This window comes from Protomyctophum parallelum, assembly GCF_964188405.1.
Source record: "Protomyctophum parallelum genome assembly, chromosome: 10".
Lineage (NCBI taxonomy): Eukaryota > Metazoa > Chordata > Actinopteri > Myctophiformes > Myctophidae > Protomyctophum > Protomyctophum parallelum.
In genome coordinates, this window is record NC_139704.1 from 52,255,687 (window position 1) to 52,272,705 (window position 17,019).

The 17,019-nt window shown below is 45.6% G+C and overlaps 1 protein-coding gene across 1 annotated transcript in view; it reads left to right on the top strand.

The window, feature by feature from the left end:
• Window positions 1-7,495: 7,495 nt before the first annotated feature.
• The window catches only part of kif20ba (kinesin family member 20Ba), a gene marked incomplete at its 5' end in the record, with an annotated part of 94,684 nt that continues 85,160 nt past the window's right edge, over window positions 7,496-17,019 (top strand). The window contains 5 exons of the mRNA XM_083775116.1: window positions 7,496-7,567; window positions 9,008-9,076; window positions 10,663-10,770; window positions 11,207-11,345; window positions 14,421-14,599. Of these exons, the coding sequence (XP_083631242.1) occupies window positions 7,496-7,567; window positions 9,008-9,076; window positions 10,663-10,770; window positions 11,207-11,345; window positions 14,421-14,599 (567 nt within the window). The remainder of the gene's footprint in view (window positions 7,568-9,007; window positions 9,077-10,662; window positions 10,771-11,206; window positions 11,346-14,420; window positions 14,600-17,019) is intronic.

Here is a 17,019-nt window from a genome sequence, read left to right on the forward strand (position 1 = left end):
GGGACATTCTGCAACATGAATACTTTTAGTACTTTAAGTACATTTTGATGCCGATACTTTTGTACTTTTACTCAAGTACATTTTAAATTCTGTACTTTTACTTGTAACAAAGTATATTTCTAAATTGCAGTATTGGTATTTTTACTTAAGTAAAACAGTTGAGTAGCCTACTTTTTCCACCACTGCAGTTATTAGGGGAGGAACTTCCAACCAACACGACATGCATCTCCTCACTCCACATGAAGAGATACTGCCCCCTAGTGGATGAAAGAGAACACTTCAGCTACGGAGGGAATGTTTGGACAAAAACTGTGGGAGGTATAATGCGTCAAAATAAAGTTTATCTATAATAAAAACAATAATAAAAGGGCAGAAAAGCAATAGTATGGTTGCCCACACTAATAATAATAAAGAGTTACAATGACTTACCTTTGGGCAACCACACTAATAATTATGATTCAATGCTTTGGTTAAAAAAGCCCAAATAAAACAGTACATCTTCATACCAGGAGGTGTCGCTGTAGGCTCACATGCAGTAACAGTACATCCGTGTACCTTCGGACGACTTTAAGTCATTTTGCCATTCATTTATTTTTAATTTTGGATTTCATTTAGAAAAAAACGTTTGTACGAAACAACAGCACACTTAAAGATTAAAGTAGACTCCATTAAATAAAAGCATGAACTACAATAAAACAAGAATAAGAATTGATTGATTGATTGAAATCTTTATTAACAGTTTGTAGAATTTACATTACATTTTAAGCACAAACTCAATACAAAGACTGTCAACTGTGAGTGGACGACCCAATTAAGCATTACACTTGTTTACAACAGGGTCCACATTGTTCAATTCATCAAAACATTTAAAGACATTGTAGGAGCCAAAGAATGCTTAGCTACAGTATTTTGTCACTTGGTTGGTGATGGGTGTGGGCACCGCATTGACGTTCCGTTATTGGTGGGAGCGTCTCTGTGGGTGGCCCTTGGTAGTCAACAAATATGCGTGTCTGAACCAGCTCGCCCCTAAGGCTGTTTGAACTTGGAGGCAGGGTGAGCTGGGAGGATACACTTTGTTGACCGCACATATACTTTGATTAGTTTGATTCATTCACGTTTTGTTTGCTCACTGTTTTGATTGTTATTTATTGGATTCTTTGCACATATTTATTGCATATATATATATTTATTGTATTGTAATATTTGGTGCACTGAGCTATATAAACATTTTAAACTTTGAGCTTGTTTGGATATGAATCATTTTATCATTGTTTTATTGCGCGTCATTACAGCTTGTTTTATCTCCCAGGTTTAGCCTGCCGGCATGAGTAATTTATTGGTCATTATTATCAGCCACAACAGACATACAAACATTTAGAGACATACAAATAGACATTTCTCTGTAGGTAAAGAACAGAACAGGAATTCATCATATGGGAAGCAAAAAAGAGGGAAAAGATACATATACAGTGAGGGAAAATGGGGGGGTGGGAGGGGGGGTACGAATAAGGTGGGAATAAGAAGTAGCATACAAAATATATCTGCAAAATTTAAAATAAAAACTGTCTATTTGCGTTTTTATTAATAAGATGATTGTGTGATTGTTTTATTGTCAATAAAGATGTAGAGAAATACAAATATTAATAAAATAAAACCTTTGATGAGACACGTGACGTGTGAAGGATCATGCCCAATAGAGAAGGATGCGACCTCTACGTCACGTCGCGGTCAAACTTCCGGCTTCTCCTCCGTGCTAAACCAAGGCGGTGACGTCACATTCCGTTCCTTCTCCGTGGAACCGGCTCTCTGCGTGCGCTCTGATTGGACGGACGTCAGCACCACGTGGGCGGGCTCTGCTGCGCTGTTATTGGACGGATTCAAACCGTCCGTTGCCCGCTGAGAGAGAGAGAGAGAGAGAGAGAGAGAGAGATTTTATTCTAATTAAACATAGTTTAGTTTAATTCCCGCCGGATGCAGAGCAGAGAGACAGTTTTATAGTTAATTCATCCTGTCTGTCGCTCGTCTCCACAGAGGTGAGTTCAAACGCTGATGATGCTAACAAGCTTACTGGGTCTGTTTTGTTGTCTGTGTTGTTAGCTGTGTGTGTGTGTGTGTGTGTGTGTGTGTGTGTGTGTGTGTGTGTGTGTGTGTGTGTGTGTGTGTGTGTGTGTGTGTGTGTGTGTGTGTGTGTGTGTGTGAGTGATTGATTGAAATATGTATTTACAGTTTGCAGAATTACAGTACGTTTCAAGCACAAACTCAATACAAAGACTGTTAACTGTGAGTGTTCAATTCATCAAAAAGTGATGATGCTAACAAGCTAACTGGCTCTGTTTTGTTGTCTGTGTTGTTAGCTGTGTGTGTGTGTGTGTGTGTGTGTGTGTGTGTGTGTGTGTGTGTGTGTGTGTGTGTGTGATGCTATTAAGCTAACTGGGTCTGTTTTGTTGTGTGTGTGTGTGTGTGTGTGTGTGTGTGTGTGTGTGTGTGGTTAGCAGTGAGTGGTGGAATAATAAGTAGTCACATGTATTTACTTCATAGTATGAATACTTCAGTTTAGCCGCAATTTGCAACTGTAGACTTTTTTTTATAATGAGATGAATCTAGAGTTGCAATCCATCCAATCCTCCATTCATCACCAATAAATGGTAAATGGTGCATTTATATAGCGCCTTTATCCAAAGCGCTTTACAGAGATTGTGCATTACATTCACCCATTCACACACACATTCATACACCGATGGCAGCGGAAACCATGCAAGGCACCAACTTGCTCAAGGACACTTCGACAGTAACTCTGGGGGAGCCCGGGTTCGAACTGGCAACCTTACGGTTACCATCCAGGCACTCTACCCCAGAGCCACCGCCGCCCAATACCCTCCATTGACTCCCCATTCATCACCAATACCCTCCATTGACTCCCCACTCATTACCAATACCCTCCATTGACTCCCCACTCATTACCAATACCCTCCATTGACTCCCCATTCATCACCAATACCCTCCATTGACTCCCCACTCATCACCAATACCCTCCATTGACTCCCCATTCATCACCAATACCCTCCATTGACTCCCCACTCATCACCAATACCCTCCATTGACTCCCCACTCATCACCAATACCCTCCATTGACTCCCCATTCATCACCAATACCCTCCATTGACTCCCCATTCATCACCAATACCCTCCATTGACTCCCCATTCATCACCAATACCCTCCATTGACTCCCCATTCATCACCAATACCCTCCATTGACTCCCCATTCATCACCAATACCCTCCATTGACTCCCCATTCATCGCCAATACCCTCCATTTACTCCCCATTCATCGCCAATACCCTCCATTGACTCCCCATTCATCACCAATACCCTCCATTGACTCCCCATTCATCACCAATACCCTCCATTGACTCCCATTCATCACCACTACCCTCCATTGACTCCCCATTCATCACCACTACCCTCCATTGACTCCCCATTCATCACCAATACCCTCCATTGACTCCCCACTCATCACCAATACCCTCCATTGACTCCCCATTCATCACCAATACCCTCCATTGACTCCCCACTCATTACCAATACCCTCCATTGACTCCCCATTCATCACCAATACCCTCCATTTACTCCCCATTCATTACCAATACCCTCCATTGACTCCCCATTCATCACCAATACCCTCCATTGACTCCCCACTCATCACCAATACCCTCCATTGACTCCCCATTCATCACCACTACCCTCCATTGACTCCCCATTCATCACCAATACCCTCCATTGACTCCCCATTCATCACCAATACCCTCCATTGACTCCCCATTCATCACCAATACCCTCCATTGACTCCCCATTCATCACCAATACCCTCCATTGACTCCCCATTCATCCAGTTTGCATTTGTTATAGACATGATGTTATGGGATACTTTCTGTCAAGACATCCTCTGCAGGTGATTATTTTTCTAAGTGCTTGAGTTTGGAAGCGCTCATTGTCTGTCACTGAACGGCCCTGCGTACCACCTGTTTGGAATCTGCACATAATGCAGGAGGCAGCAGCGCGACCCGTTAAAGAAAACGAGTGCTTCCAAACTCCAACACTAGCACTATAATTGTATTGTATATAGTCATAGCACGCCATAGTACATATGTATAGCATAGTAGTAAATATGTATAGTTTATATGTATAGTGTATGTATAGTTTCATTATATAGATATTCCACTGTTACTTTCTTAGCTTACGCATGTTTCATGATAAATGCTTTTATGTGATGTATTCCCATGCTTTTGTTCTTGCTTAAATGTAAGTCGCTCTGGATTAAGAGCGTCTGCTAAATGCCTAAATTGTAAATTGTATAGAATAATAATCACACGCTTAGAATGTCTTGACAGAAAGTATCTCATAACATGTCTAGTATTGTCTACGGTGGATTTTTATGAAATAAAAGCTCGGCAGATTGAAAGAGGATAATTCAAGCTTGGCCTAGAGCTGCAATGTTGGTGAGTTTAACGTTGTTTAATACAAGCAGATCGCAAACGCAAAGTGGGGAGTCAATGGAGGGCATTGCAACGAATACCAAACGACTTGCCCCTTTTACCAACTTTTCCGCGAAATGTTTAATGTAGTTAACTGTTAATTTAGTATTTCCCTCCCTCTGAAATCTGAAATGATCTTGTATACAGATTTATTTTATTGTATCGTAGTCGATCTCTATACTCATAACATGTATGTAACATTTAGAAAGAATAACATGTCACAGAGACGGTGACTGCTTAATTAAGTTAATTTAGGACCTTATAGCAGTTCATTTCGTTTTATTAAACATTTCTTCCATGTAGCCCATGTTGTGTAATGGCATCATCATGCTATTATGCCCGTGGATATACAGAGTGAACTTAACAATGATAAGTTAATATGATAATACCTTTGATATAATCACCAACATGAATTATGTTTGTTATATAGAGTAGTGAGGTGAGATGGAAAAGGGGCGACCGTACCTGTTATTTACAGATAGGTAGAGTAGTGGGGTGAGATGGAAAAGGGGCGACCGTACCTGTTATTTACAGATAGGTAGAGTAGTGGGGTGAGATGGAAAAGGGGCGACCGTACCTGTTATTTACAGCTATAGGTAGAGTAGTGGGGTGAGATGCAAAAGGGGCGACCGTACCTGTTATTTACAGATAGGTAGAGTAGTGGGGTGAGATGGAAAAGGGGCGACCGTACCTGTTATTTACAGCTATAGGTAGAGTAGTGGGGTGAGGTGGAAAAGGGGCGACCGTACCTGTTATTCACAGATAGGTAGAGTAGTGAGGTGAGATGGAAAAGGGGCGACCGTACCTGTTATTTACAGCTATAGGTAGAGTAGTGGGGTGAGATGGAAAAGGGGCGACCGTACCTGTTATTCACAGATAGGTAGAGTAGTGGGGTGAGGTGGAAAAGGGGCGACCGTACCTGTTATTTACAGATAGGTAGAGTAGTGGGGTGAGATGGAAAAGGGGCGACCGTACCTGTTATTTACAGATAGGTAGAGTAGTGGGGTGAGATGGAAAAGGGGCGACCGTACCTGTTATTTACAGCTATAGGTAGAGTAGTGGGGTGAGATGGAAAAGGGGCGACCGTACCTGTTATTTACAGCTATAGGTAGAGTAGTGAGGTGAGATGGAAAAGGGGCGACCGTACCTGTTATTTACAGCTATAGGTAGAGTAGTGGGGTGAGATGGAAAAGGGGCGACCGTACCTGTTATTTACAGATAGGTAGAGTAGTGAGGTGAGATGGAAAAGGGGCGACCGTACCTGTTATTTACAGCTATAGGTAGAGTAGTGGGGTGAGATGGAAAAGGGGCGACCGTACCTGTTATTTACAGCTATAGGTAGAGTAGTGGGGTGAGATGGAAAAGGGGCGACCGTACCTGTTATTTACAGCTATAGGTAGAGAAGTGGGGTGAGGTGGAAAAGGGGCGACCGTACCTGTTATTTACAGATGGGTAGAGTAGTGGGGTGAGATGGAAAAGGGGCGACCGTACCTGTTATTTACAGCTATAGGTAGAGTAGTGGGATGAGATGGAAAAGGGGCGACCGTACCTGTTATTTACAGCTATAGGTAGAGTAGTGAGGTGAGATGGAAAAGGGGCGACCGTACCTGTTATTTACAGCTATAGGTAGAGTAGTGGGGTGAGATGGAAAAGGGGCGACCGTACCTGTTATTTACAGATAGGTAGAGTAGTGGGGCGAGATGGAAAAGGGGCGACCGTACCTGTTATTTACAGCTATAGGTAGAGTAGTGGGGTGAGATGGAAAAGGGGCGACCGTACCTGTTATTTACAGCTATAGGTAGAGTAGTGGGGTGAGATGGAAAAGGGGCGACCGTACCTGTTATTTACAGCTATAGGTAGAGTAGTGGGGTGAGATGGAAAAGGGGCGACCGTACCTGTTATTTACAGCTATAGGTAGAGTAGTGGGTTGAGGTGGAAAAGGGGCGACCGTACCTGTTATTTACAGCTATAGGTAGAGTAGTGGGGTGAGGTGGAAAAGGGGCGACCGTACCTGTTATTTACAGATAGGTAGAGTAGTGGGGCGAGATGGAAAAGGGGCGACCGTACCTGTTATTTACAGATAGGTAGAGTAGTGGGGTGAGATGGAAAAGGGGCGACCGTACCTGTTATTTACAGATAGGTAGAGTAGTGGGGTGAGATGGAAAAGGGGCGACCGTACCTGTTATTTACAGCTATAGGTAGAGTAGTGGGGTGAGATGGAAAAGGGGCGACCGTACCTGTTATTTACAGATAGGTAGAGTAGTGGGGCGAGGTGGAAAAGGGGCGACCGTACCTGTTATTTACAGATAGGTAGAGTAGTGGGGTGAGATGGAAAAGGGGCGACCGTACCTGTTATTTACAGCTATAGGTAGAGTAGTGGGGTGAGATGGAAAAGGGGCGACCGTACCTGTTATTTACAGATAGGTAGAGTAGTGAGGTGAGATGGAAAAGGGGCGACTGTACCTGTTATTTACAGATAGGTAGAGTAGTGGGGCGAGATGGAAAAGGGGCGACTGTACCTGTTATTTACAGATAGGTAGAGTAGTGAGGCGAGGTGGAAAAGGGGCGACCGTACCGTACCTCATTGCAACTCTAGATTCATCCCATTATAAAAAAAATCTAGAGTTGCAAATTGCGACTAACTTCAGTGTAGAATCACTGTTACAGTAAAAGTACACAAGTATTCAGAATGTATTTTAGTAAAATTACAAGTATTAACATAAAAAAGTAGGGACAGATATTAACCCTTCATTCTGATTTAGTCTTTAGTTTTAGTCTTTAGTTTTAGACTTTAGTTTTAGTCTTTAGTTTTAGTCCTTAGTTTTAGTCTTTAGTTTTAGTCTTTAGTTTTAGTCTTTAGTTTTAGTCTTTAGTTTTAGTCCTTAGTTTTAGTTTTAGTCTTTAGTTTTAGTCCTTAGTTTTAGTCGACAGATTGACTCTTCATTGTGATTGATGTGTCCAGATGGAACAGGAAGTGGACAGACGTCAACGGGAAGTGGACGACCTGAAGACCGACCCGAGTTCACAGCCTAAGGTTGTTGTTATTAATAGTTTACACACACACACACACACACGCACACGCACACGCACACGCACACGCACACACACCGATGGCATGAGCAAACCATGCAAGGCACCACCCTGCACATCATGTGGACTTAGATAGTATTTTAGACAGACTTATAGCTCGTTACGTAGACGGTAGTGCTGCCGTAATTGTCAAAAAATTGGATTCGGATATTCGTTTTAAAAACCCACGTGGATTCGAGCAATTTCGAGCCATTCGGATTTCGGATTTCAATTCGAGCCATTCGGATTTATGAATAATTATATTTACACCAATACAACCTGAGACATAACATTTAAGATCGCATTGCTGGCTCAACTCTCTCTGTCTCTCTCTCTCTCTCCGCGCATTGGTGCTGCTGAAAACCGGGTTGGAACACAACGCATGCATTCTCCCTTATCCAGTAAAACTTCACTGAAATTTTTCTTAAATGAGCAATCCTACCACACAGCCTTATCAATCGGAGGCAGTATTAATTCACAGAACAGAACACTGCATTGCTGCTGCTGCCGGACCCGGCACCACATTTCATCCTTACGCATTTTATTTATCTTTTTATAATTTCCTGAAGGATAAAGTCGCTTCATGATTGAAGATTGATGAGTGATAGATCTGTGTGTCGTCTAAAAATATACTCTCCCGTCTGTCCGAAACAACACCGAAGATTCTGATCACTAGATACGCTGTTGACGGAAGGTTTCACCCTTCTGAGCAGCGTACACCCACTGCGCAAAGAACGTAAAAGGCTCCCGCGGCCCCGCCCGCCCTGTGCTCACTACGCAGGCTGCGCTGCGTAGTCTGCGTTTAGGAAGAGTACGAGGCAGCGGATTTATTCTTCAATGTATGCCGGTGTCGGCGTGTCGCGTGGCAAATATAACTAATCTACAAGCTCACAAGTCACAACGCGTCGCTTACCCATGGCACCGTCTCGCGAAAACTAATAATAATAATAACTAAAAAATATTTCTTATTATTATTTTTAATTCGAACCTTAATTTTATATATTCGGTTATTCATTCATTTTTTTTGATTCGAAAATATATTCGGATATAGAATATTCGTTGGCAGCTCTAGTAGACAGCACTAGAATTGCATTTTATGTAGTCATAGCACTTTATGGTACACATGTGTATATTGTATAATATATAATATAGTATAGTATGTATAGTTGACATAGATACTCCACTGTTACGTTCTTAGTTTATACATGATTCATGATAACTACTTTTATGTATGTCATGTATTGCCATGCTTTTGTTTTTGCTTAATGTAAGTCGCTCTGAAGGTTGACCTTCCTGTCCTCAACAGGAACTATAATACTGTTTTTAAACGTTGACCTTCCTTCCTGTCCTCAACAGGAACTATAATAATGTTTTAAACGTTGACCTTCCTTCCTGTCCTCAACAGGAACTATTGAAGGTGTTCCTCCGCGTGCGACCTCTGACCCCCAGCGAGGCTGAACAGGGAGAGGACCAGGTACGCTTTAGTTCTCATCCTTTAGTTCTCATCCTTGAGTTCTCATCCTTTAGTTCTCATCCTTTAGTTCTCATCCTTTAGTTCTCATCCTTGAGTTATCATCCTTTAGTTCTCCTCCTTTAGTTCTCATCCTTTAGTTCTCATCCTTTAGTTCTCATCCTTTAGTTCTCATCCTTTAGTTCTCATCCTTTAGTTCTCATCCTTTAGTTCTCATCCTTTAGTTCTTATCCTTTAGTTCTCATCCTTTAGTTCTCATCCTTTAGTTCTCATCCTTTAGTTCTTATCCTTTAATCAATGGCGTAAACAATGGCGGGGCAGGGGACAGCAGTAGACGGGTCATGTGTCGGAGTAGGGATGCTAGCCCTAAAAAAACGTTAAAAAGAGCTCACATGTTTCAGGGGAAGCATCTAGACAGACAGGCTGGGGGACGTCAAGAATGTCGTTTATAGTTTTAAATAAAACCTGAGGTTTGTGACAGTTTGTCACAATGATATCTGAAAAGTATTACATTTTTTCAGTTTTGACAACTTGTTGGTATTTACGCCAGCTATCACGCAAAATGTCAAACGACACGGCCCGTTAGTTTTATCCTTTTTCCACTGACGTTCAGCTCGCCTGCATTCTTTTCGGACCTTCCGTGTGCTGTCATTCAACCAGGGCCTTTAAGACAGATGCAATCAAAGCGAGCGGTTAGCTCATCTGTGGTCATACACACAAGGCTGGCTGGGCTTGGTACTGTTGCACTGGTGAAGGCAGACGAGAAACGGGCGGCAGTGGAAGAGTTAAGTATACGGCATCTAATAGCTGGTGCAGCTTGTTTAACAGTGTGATATGGGAGTGACATATCAAACAACACAGGCATATGGTCAGAGAAGAAAGCACCACATATTTCAACATTGGAAACTGGTAAACCATATGAGAGGACCAAGTCCAATGTGTGCCCGTGCTCTTGTGTGGGACCAGGCACAGACTGCACAAGATCAAAGGAACTTATGAGACTTAAGAATTCACTAGCCATTGGCTTAGAGGGACAGCACACGTGTATATTTACATCACCCAGAATTAAAGCATGATTATACTTCGGCATTATTTCAGCCAGAAAGTCTGAGAAATCAGGGATGAAGTGCTTGTTGTATTTTGGCGGTCTGTATACTACAGCGTACAGTACAGGAGGAGAGCGACCCAGCTCAAACATGTTCAGCTCGAAACTGGAGAATGAGAGCGGTGACAGCTGTTTACAGTCAAAGTTCTGTTTGAAAACTGTCGCAATTCCACCTCCCTTGCCAGTCGTTCGTGGAGCGCTGAAATACTCACAGCCGGGCGGCAAAAGTTCGAAAAAATTGGTTGACTCACCGGCTGTGTAAACATTGTGTTTCCATTCAGGACTGTGTAAACATTGTGTTTCCATTAAGGACTGTGTAAACATTGTGTTTCCATTCAGGACTGTGTAAACATTGTGTTTCCATTAAGGACTGTGTAAACATTGTGTTTCCATTAAGGACTGTGTAAACATTGTGTTTCCATTAAGGACTGTGTAAACATTGTGTTTCCATTAAGGACTGTGTAAACATTGTGTTTCCATTCAGGACTGTGTAACCGTGGAGCCCCCCCACAGCGTCCTGCTGAAGCCTCCCCTCTGTAGACTCAGCGATAAGTGTCTGAGTCTCACCGGACAACGCTTCCACTTCTCAAAGGTGGGATGTTTATGTTGTTGTTGTTGTTGTTGGATCTAGGAGAGATTTCGTACATTAACCCATTTTTGACCTGAGATCAGTTTCTAAAAATGTTCTTCTACATCCTGACAGTTTTCTGATAAAGCTATGTTTCTGTGTCAGTCGTTCTTTGATTTTTCAAAAATAGCTTGGGCTTTCCTCTTTTTTGCTTCAACCCGTGTGTGTGTGTGTGTGCGTGTGCGTGTGCGTGGTGTGTGGTGTGTGTGGTGTGTGGTGTGCGTGTGCGTGTGCGTGTGTGGTGTGTGTGGTGTGTGGTGTGCGTGGTGTGTGGTGTGTGTGGTGTGTGGTGTGCGTGTGCGTGTGTGGTGTGTGTGGTGTGTGCGTGTGCGTGGTGTGTGGTGTGTGTGGTGTGTGTGGTGTGCGTGTGCGTGTGCGTGTGTGGTGTGTGCGTGTGCAGGTGTACGGCCCAGAGGTCAGTCAGAAGGATCTCTTTGAAGGGACGGTGAAGGATTCGGTCAGAGACGTTCTGGACGGTCAGGATTCTCTGGTTTTCACCTACGGAGTCTCCAACGCTGGGAAGACCTTCACCTTCCTGGGTGAGTTAACTATAGACCATCACCTTCCTGGGTGAGTTAACTAGACCATCACCTTCCTGGGTGAGTTAACTATAGACCATCACCTTCCTGGGTGAGTTAACTATACCATCACCTTCCTGGGTGAGTTAACTATAGACCATCACCTTCCTGGGTGAGTTAACTATACCATCACCTTCCTGGGTGAGTTAACTAGTCCTTCACCTTCCTGGGTGAGTTAACTATAGACCATCACCTTCCTGGGTGAGTTAACTATACCATCACCTTCCTGGGTGAGTTAACTAGACCTTCACCTTCCTGGGTGAGTTAACTATAGACCATCACCTTCCTGGGTGAGTTAACTATACCATCACCTTCCTGGGTGAGTTAACTATAGACCATCACCTTCCTGGGTGAGTTAACTATAGACCATCACCTTCCTGGGTGAGTTAACTAGACCTTCACCTTCCTGGGTGAGTTAACTAGACCTTCACCTTCCTGGGTGAGTTAACTAGACCTTCACCTTCCTGGGTGAGTTAACTAGACCTTCACCTTCCTGGGTGAGTTAACTAGACCTTCACCTTCCTGGGTGAGTTAACTAGACCATCACCTTCCTGGGTGAGTTAACTAGACCATCACCTTCCTGGGTGAGTTAACTAGACCTTCACCTTCCTGGGTGAGTTAACTAGACCATCACCTTCCTGGGTGAGTTAACTAGACCTTCACCTTCCTGGGTGAGTTAACTAGACCATCACCTTCCTGGGTGAGTTAACTATAGACCTTCACCTTCCTGGGTGAGTTAACTAGACCTTCACCTTCCTGGGTGAGTTAATTATAGACCTTCACCTTCCTGGGTGAGTTAACTATAGACCATCACCTTCCTGGGTGAGTTAACTAGACCTTCACCTTCCTGGGTGAGTTAACTAGACCTTCACCTTCCTGGGTGAGTTAACTAGACCTTCACCTTCCTGGGTGAGTTAACTATAGACCATCACCTTCCTGGGTGAGTTAACTAGACCTTCACCTTCCTGGGTGAGTTAACTAGACCTTCACCTTCCTGGGTGAGTTAACTATAGACCATCACCTTCCTGGGTGAGTTAACTATAGACCATCACCTTCCTGGGTGAGTTAACTAGACCTTCACCTTCCTGGGTGAGTTAACTAGACCTTCACCTTCCTGGGTGAGTTAACTAGACCTTCACCTTCCTGGGTGAGTTAACTAGACCTTCACCTTCCTGGGTGAGTTAACTATAGACCATCACCTTCCTGGGTGAGTTAACTAGACCTTCACCTTCCTGGGTGAGTTAACTAGACCTTCACCTTCCTGGGTGAGTTAACTAGACCTTCACCTTCCTGGGTGAGTTAACCAGACCTTCACCTTCCTGGGTGAGTTAACTAGACCATCACCTTCCTGGGTGAGTTAACTAGACCATCACCTTCCTGGGTGAGTTAACTAGACCTTCACCTTCCTGGGTGAGTTAACTAGACCTTCACCTTCCTGGGTGAGTTAACTATAGACCATCACCTTCCTGGGTGAGTTAACTATAGACCATCACCTTCCTGGGTGAGTTAACTAGACCATCACCTTCCTGGGTGAGTTAACTAGACCTTCACCTTCCTGGGTGAGTTAACTAGACCATCACCTTCCTGGGTGAGTTAACTATAGACCATCACCTTCCTGGGTGAGTTAACTAGACCATCACCTTCCTGGGTGAGTTAACTATAGACCATCACCTTCCTGGGTGAGTTAACTAGTCCTTCACCTTCCTGGGTGAGTTAACTATAGACCATCACCTTCCTGGGTGAGTTAACTAGACCTTCACCTTCCTGGGTGAGTTAACTAGACCTTCACCTTCCTGGGTGAGTTAACTAGACCATCACCTTCCTGGGTGAGTTAACTAGACCTTCACCTTCCTGGGTGAGTTAACCAGACCTTCACCTTCCTGGGTGAGTTAACTAGACCTTCACCTTCCTGGGTGAGTTAACTAGACCATCACCTTCCTGGGTGAGTTAACTAGACCATCACCTTCCTGGGTGAGTTAACTAGACCTTCACCTTCCTGGGTGAGTTAACTAGACCTTCACCTTCCTGGGTGAGTTAACTATAGACCATCACCTTCCTGGGTGAGTTAACTAGACCATCACCTTCCTGGGTGAGTTAACTAGACCTTCACCTTCCTGGGTGAGTTAACTAGACCATCACCTTCCTGGGTGAGTTAACTAGTCCTTCACCTTCCTGGGTGAGTTAACTAGACCTTCACCTTCCTGGGTGAGTTAACTAGACCATCACCTTCCTGGGTGAGTTAACTAGACCTTCACCTTCCTGGGTGAGTTAACTAGTCCTTCACCTTCCTGGGTGAGTTAACTAGACCTTCACCTTCCTGGGTGAGTTAACTAGACCTTCACCTTCCTGGGTGAGTTAACTAGACCTTCACCTTCCTGGGTGAGTTAACTAGACCATCACCTTCCTGGGTGAGTTAACTAGACCTTCACCTTCCTGGGTGAGTTAACCAGACCTTCACCTTCCTGGGTGAGTTAACTAGACCTTCACCTTCCTGGGTGAGTTAACTAGACCATCACCTTCCTGGGTGAGTTAACTAGACCATCACCTTCCTGGGTGAGTTAACTAGACCTTCACCTTCCTGGGTGAGTTAACTAGACCTTCACCTTCCTGGGTGAGTTAACTATAGACCATCACCTTCCTGGGTGAGTTAACTAGACCATCACCTTCCTGGGTGAGTTAACTAGACCATCACCTTCCTGGGTGAGTTAACTAGACCATCACCTTCCTGGGTGAGTTAACTAGACCTTCACCTTCCTGGGTGAGTTAACTAGTCCTTCACCTTCCTGGGTGAGTTAACTAGTCCTTCACCTTCCTGGGTGAGTTAACTAGACCTTCACCTTCCTGGGTGAGTTAACTAGACCTTCACCTTCCTGGGTGAGTTAACTAGACCTTCACCTTTGTACAAGGTGTTCCTGTACTTCTCATTATGTGGACATAAATAAACATTTGTGTGTGTCTGTGTCTGTGTGTGTGTGTGTGTGTGTGTGTGTGTGTGTGTGTGTGTGTGTGTGTGTGTGTGTGTGTGTGTGTGCGTAGGGTCAGAGGGGTCGTCAGCGGGCGTGCTGCCCCGGTCTCTCAGCCTCCTCTTCAGCCTCATGGAGGGCAGGGTGTCCTCTCAGACCGCCCTGAAGCCTCACCGCTCTAGAGACGTCACCACGCTGACCCCAGACCAGCAGAGCCAGGAGAGGAGATACAAGAAGACCCTGTTCAGAGAGGTAATACTGACCCCAGACCAGCAGACCCTGTTCAGAGAGGTAATACTGACCCCAGACCAGCAGACTACATTAAACCATAACATTAAACATGTTATGGTTCATGTTAATAAACATGTTATGGTTCATGTTCATGTTCATGACACACACACACACTATGGCTGCGCACACAGTTGCTGCGGCTCAGTGCTCTCCCGGTCGGTGCTTTGTATGGCTTGTTGTGTATTTGTTGTTTGTTCTATGTACTTTTTGTGAAGCGTACAACACCTACAGCCGGCAGGATCTCCTTAGGATAGGAGTTTGCCACAAGCGGAATGTTACAGCCGAGTTTCACCGCTTGCACAACACACCGGCGGACATCGCAAGGAGCCCCGGCTCGGTATGGTTTACTATCCCCGCCGGGAGGAGGCGAAGGCGGCGCGGAGAGAGGAGGAAGAAGCGGGGCTGCAGAGCTGGCGCGCTAGTCAGGCTACGGAGGCAGCCGCTCAAACCACCGCTTCCCAGCCTTTTTATCACAAACGCCAGATCCCTCGCTAACAAGATGGATGAATTGAGGCTACAGACTTCAGCGAATAAAACCGTGAAGGACTGTTGCATCATGTTGATCACGGAAACTTGGCTTCACTCACTCATACCGGACTCTGCTATCGAGCTGACAGGCTACACCGCACAGCGTCATGACAGGACGGAGAACTCGGGTAAGAGCAAAGGAGGGGGGCTCTGTATGTACGTCAATAACAACTGGTGTACAAATACAGTGATTGTAGATAGTCACTGCTGCCCGAACCTGGACATCCTGACGCTATACACATCGTAGCGGGGGACTTTAACCAGGCGGATTTGAAAGCAGCACTCCCCAAATTCCACCAGCATGTTAAATGTGCTACGAGAGGAGCTAACACTCTGGACAAGGTCTACTCTAACATCAAACTTGGCTACAGGGCAAAACAACTACCGCACCTGGGCAAGTCTGACCATATGTCCCTGCTTTTAATTCCTGCATATGCCCCCCTAAGGAAAACTGCCCCCACCATCACAAAAACTGTCAAAACTTGGCCTGAGGATGCCTCTGAGCAGCTGCAGGACTGCTTCGACAGGACCAACTGGGAGGTTTTTGAACACCAGGACCTGAATGTGTTCACAGACAGTGTTCTGTGCTATATAAAAAATTGCACAGACAATGTCACAGTGGACAAACGCATCCGGGTCTACCCCAACCAGAAGCCCTGGATGACCCGGGAGGTCCAGCGGCTGCTGAAGGAGAGGAACACCGCCTTCAGGTCTGAGGGTAGGGCTAACTACAGCGCAGCCCGAACGAACCTGAGGAGAGGCATCAGAGAGGCCAAGGCTGACTACAGGAGGAAGATCGAGGACCATCTGGACAGCAACAACAGCAGGCAGGTGTGGCAGGGAGTCCAGCAGCTTACCAACTACAGGACTACCGTCGGAGCTGTCGAGGGTGACGTCTCGTTGGCAGAGGAGCTAAACACCTTCTTTGCCCGCTTCGAGGCAGAGCCACCGGAGGCAGCAACGTCACACCCCACGGTCCACAGCAGCTTCACCTTCACAGTGGAGGAGCACGAGGTGAGGCGCACGCTGCGGGCCATCAACCCGAGGAAGGCTGCAGGTCCTGACGGCGTCACTGGACGTGTACTGAAGGACTGCGCGGACCAGCTGGCTGGGGTCTTCACCAAGATCTTCAACCAGTCCCTCGCCCAGTCCACTGTCCCACTCTGTCTGAAATCCTCCACCATAGTCCCCCTGCCCAAGAAGCGCAACATCTCCAGTCTAAATGACTACCGGCCAGTCGCACTCACACCAGTGGTGATGAAGTGCTTTGAGAAGCTGGTCCGGGGTCACATCACATCACTCCTGCCCCGTGGCTTTGACCCCCACCAGTTCGCTTACAGGGCAAATAGATCCACAGAGGACGCCGTGGCCACAGCCCTCCATGCTGCACTGTCCCACCTGGAGCAGCAGGGGAGCTACGCGCGGATGCTCTTTGTGGACTTTAGCTCTGCTTTCAACACCATCCTCCCCCACAGACTGGTGGATGTTCTGGGGGAACTGGGTTTTCCACACAACACCTGCATGTGGATTAAAAGCTTCCTGTCTGGTCGCAGTCAGAGGGTGAGAGTGGGACAGCACATGTCTACGTCCCTCAGCCTCAGTACCGGCTCCCCACAGGGCTGTGTGCTGAGTCCGCTGCTCTATACCCTCTACACACACCAATGCACCCCCGCCCACCGCAGCAACACCATGGTGAAGTTCGCGGATGACACCACAGTAGTAGGGCTCATCTCCAAGGGAGATGAGTCAGCCTACAGGGATGAGGTGGTGCAGCTGACGGACTGGTGCAGAGAGAACAACCTGCTCTTGAACACATCCAAGACCCAGGAGCTGGTCATAGACTACAGGAGGAA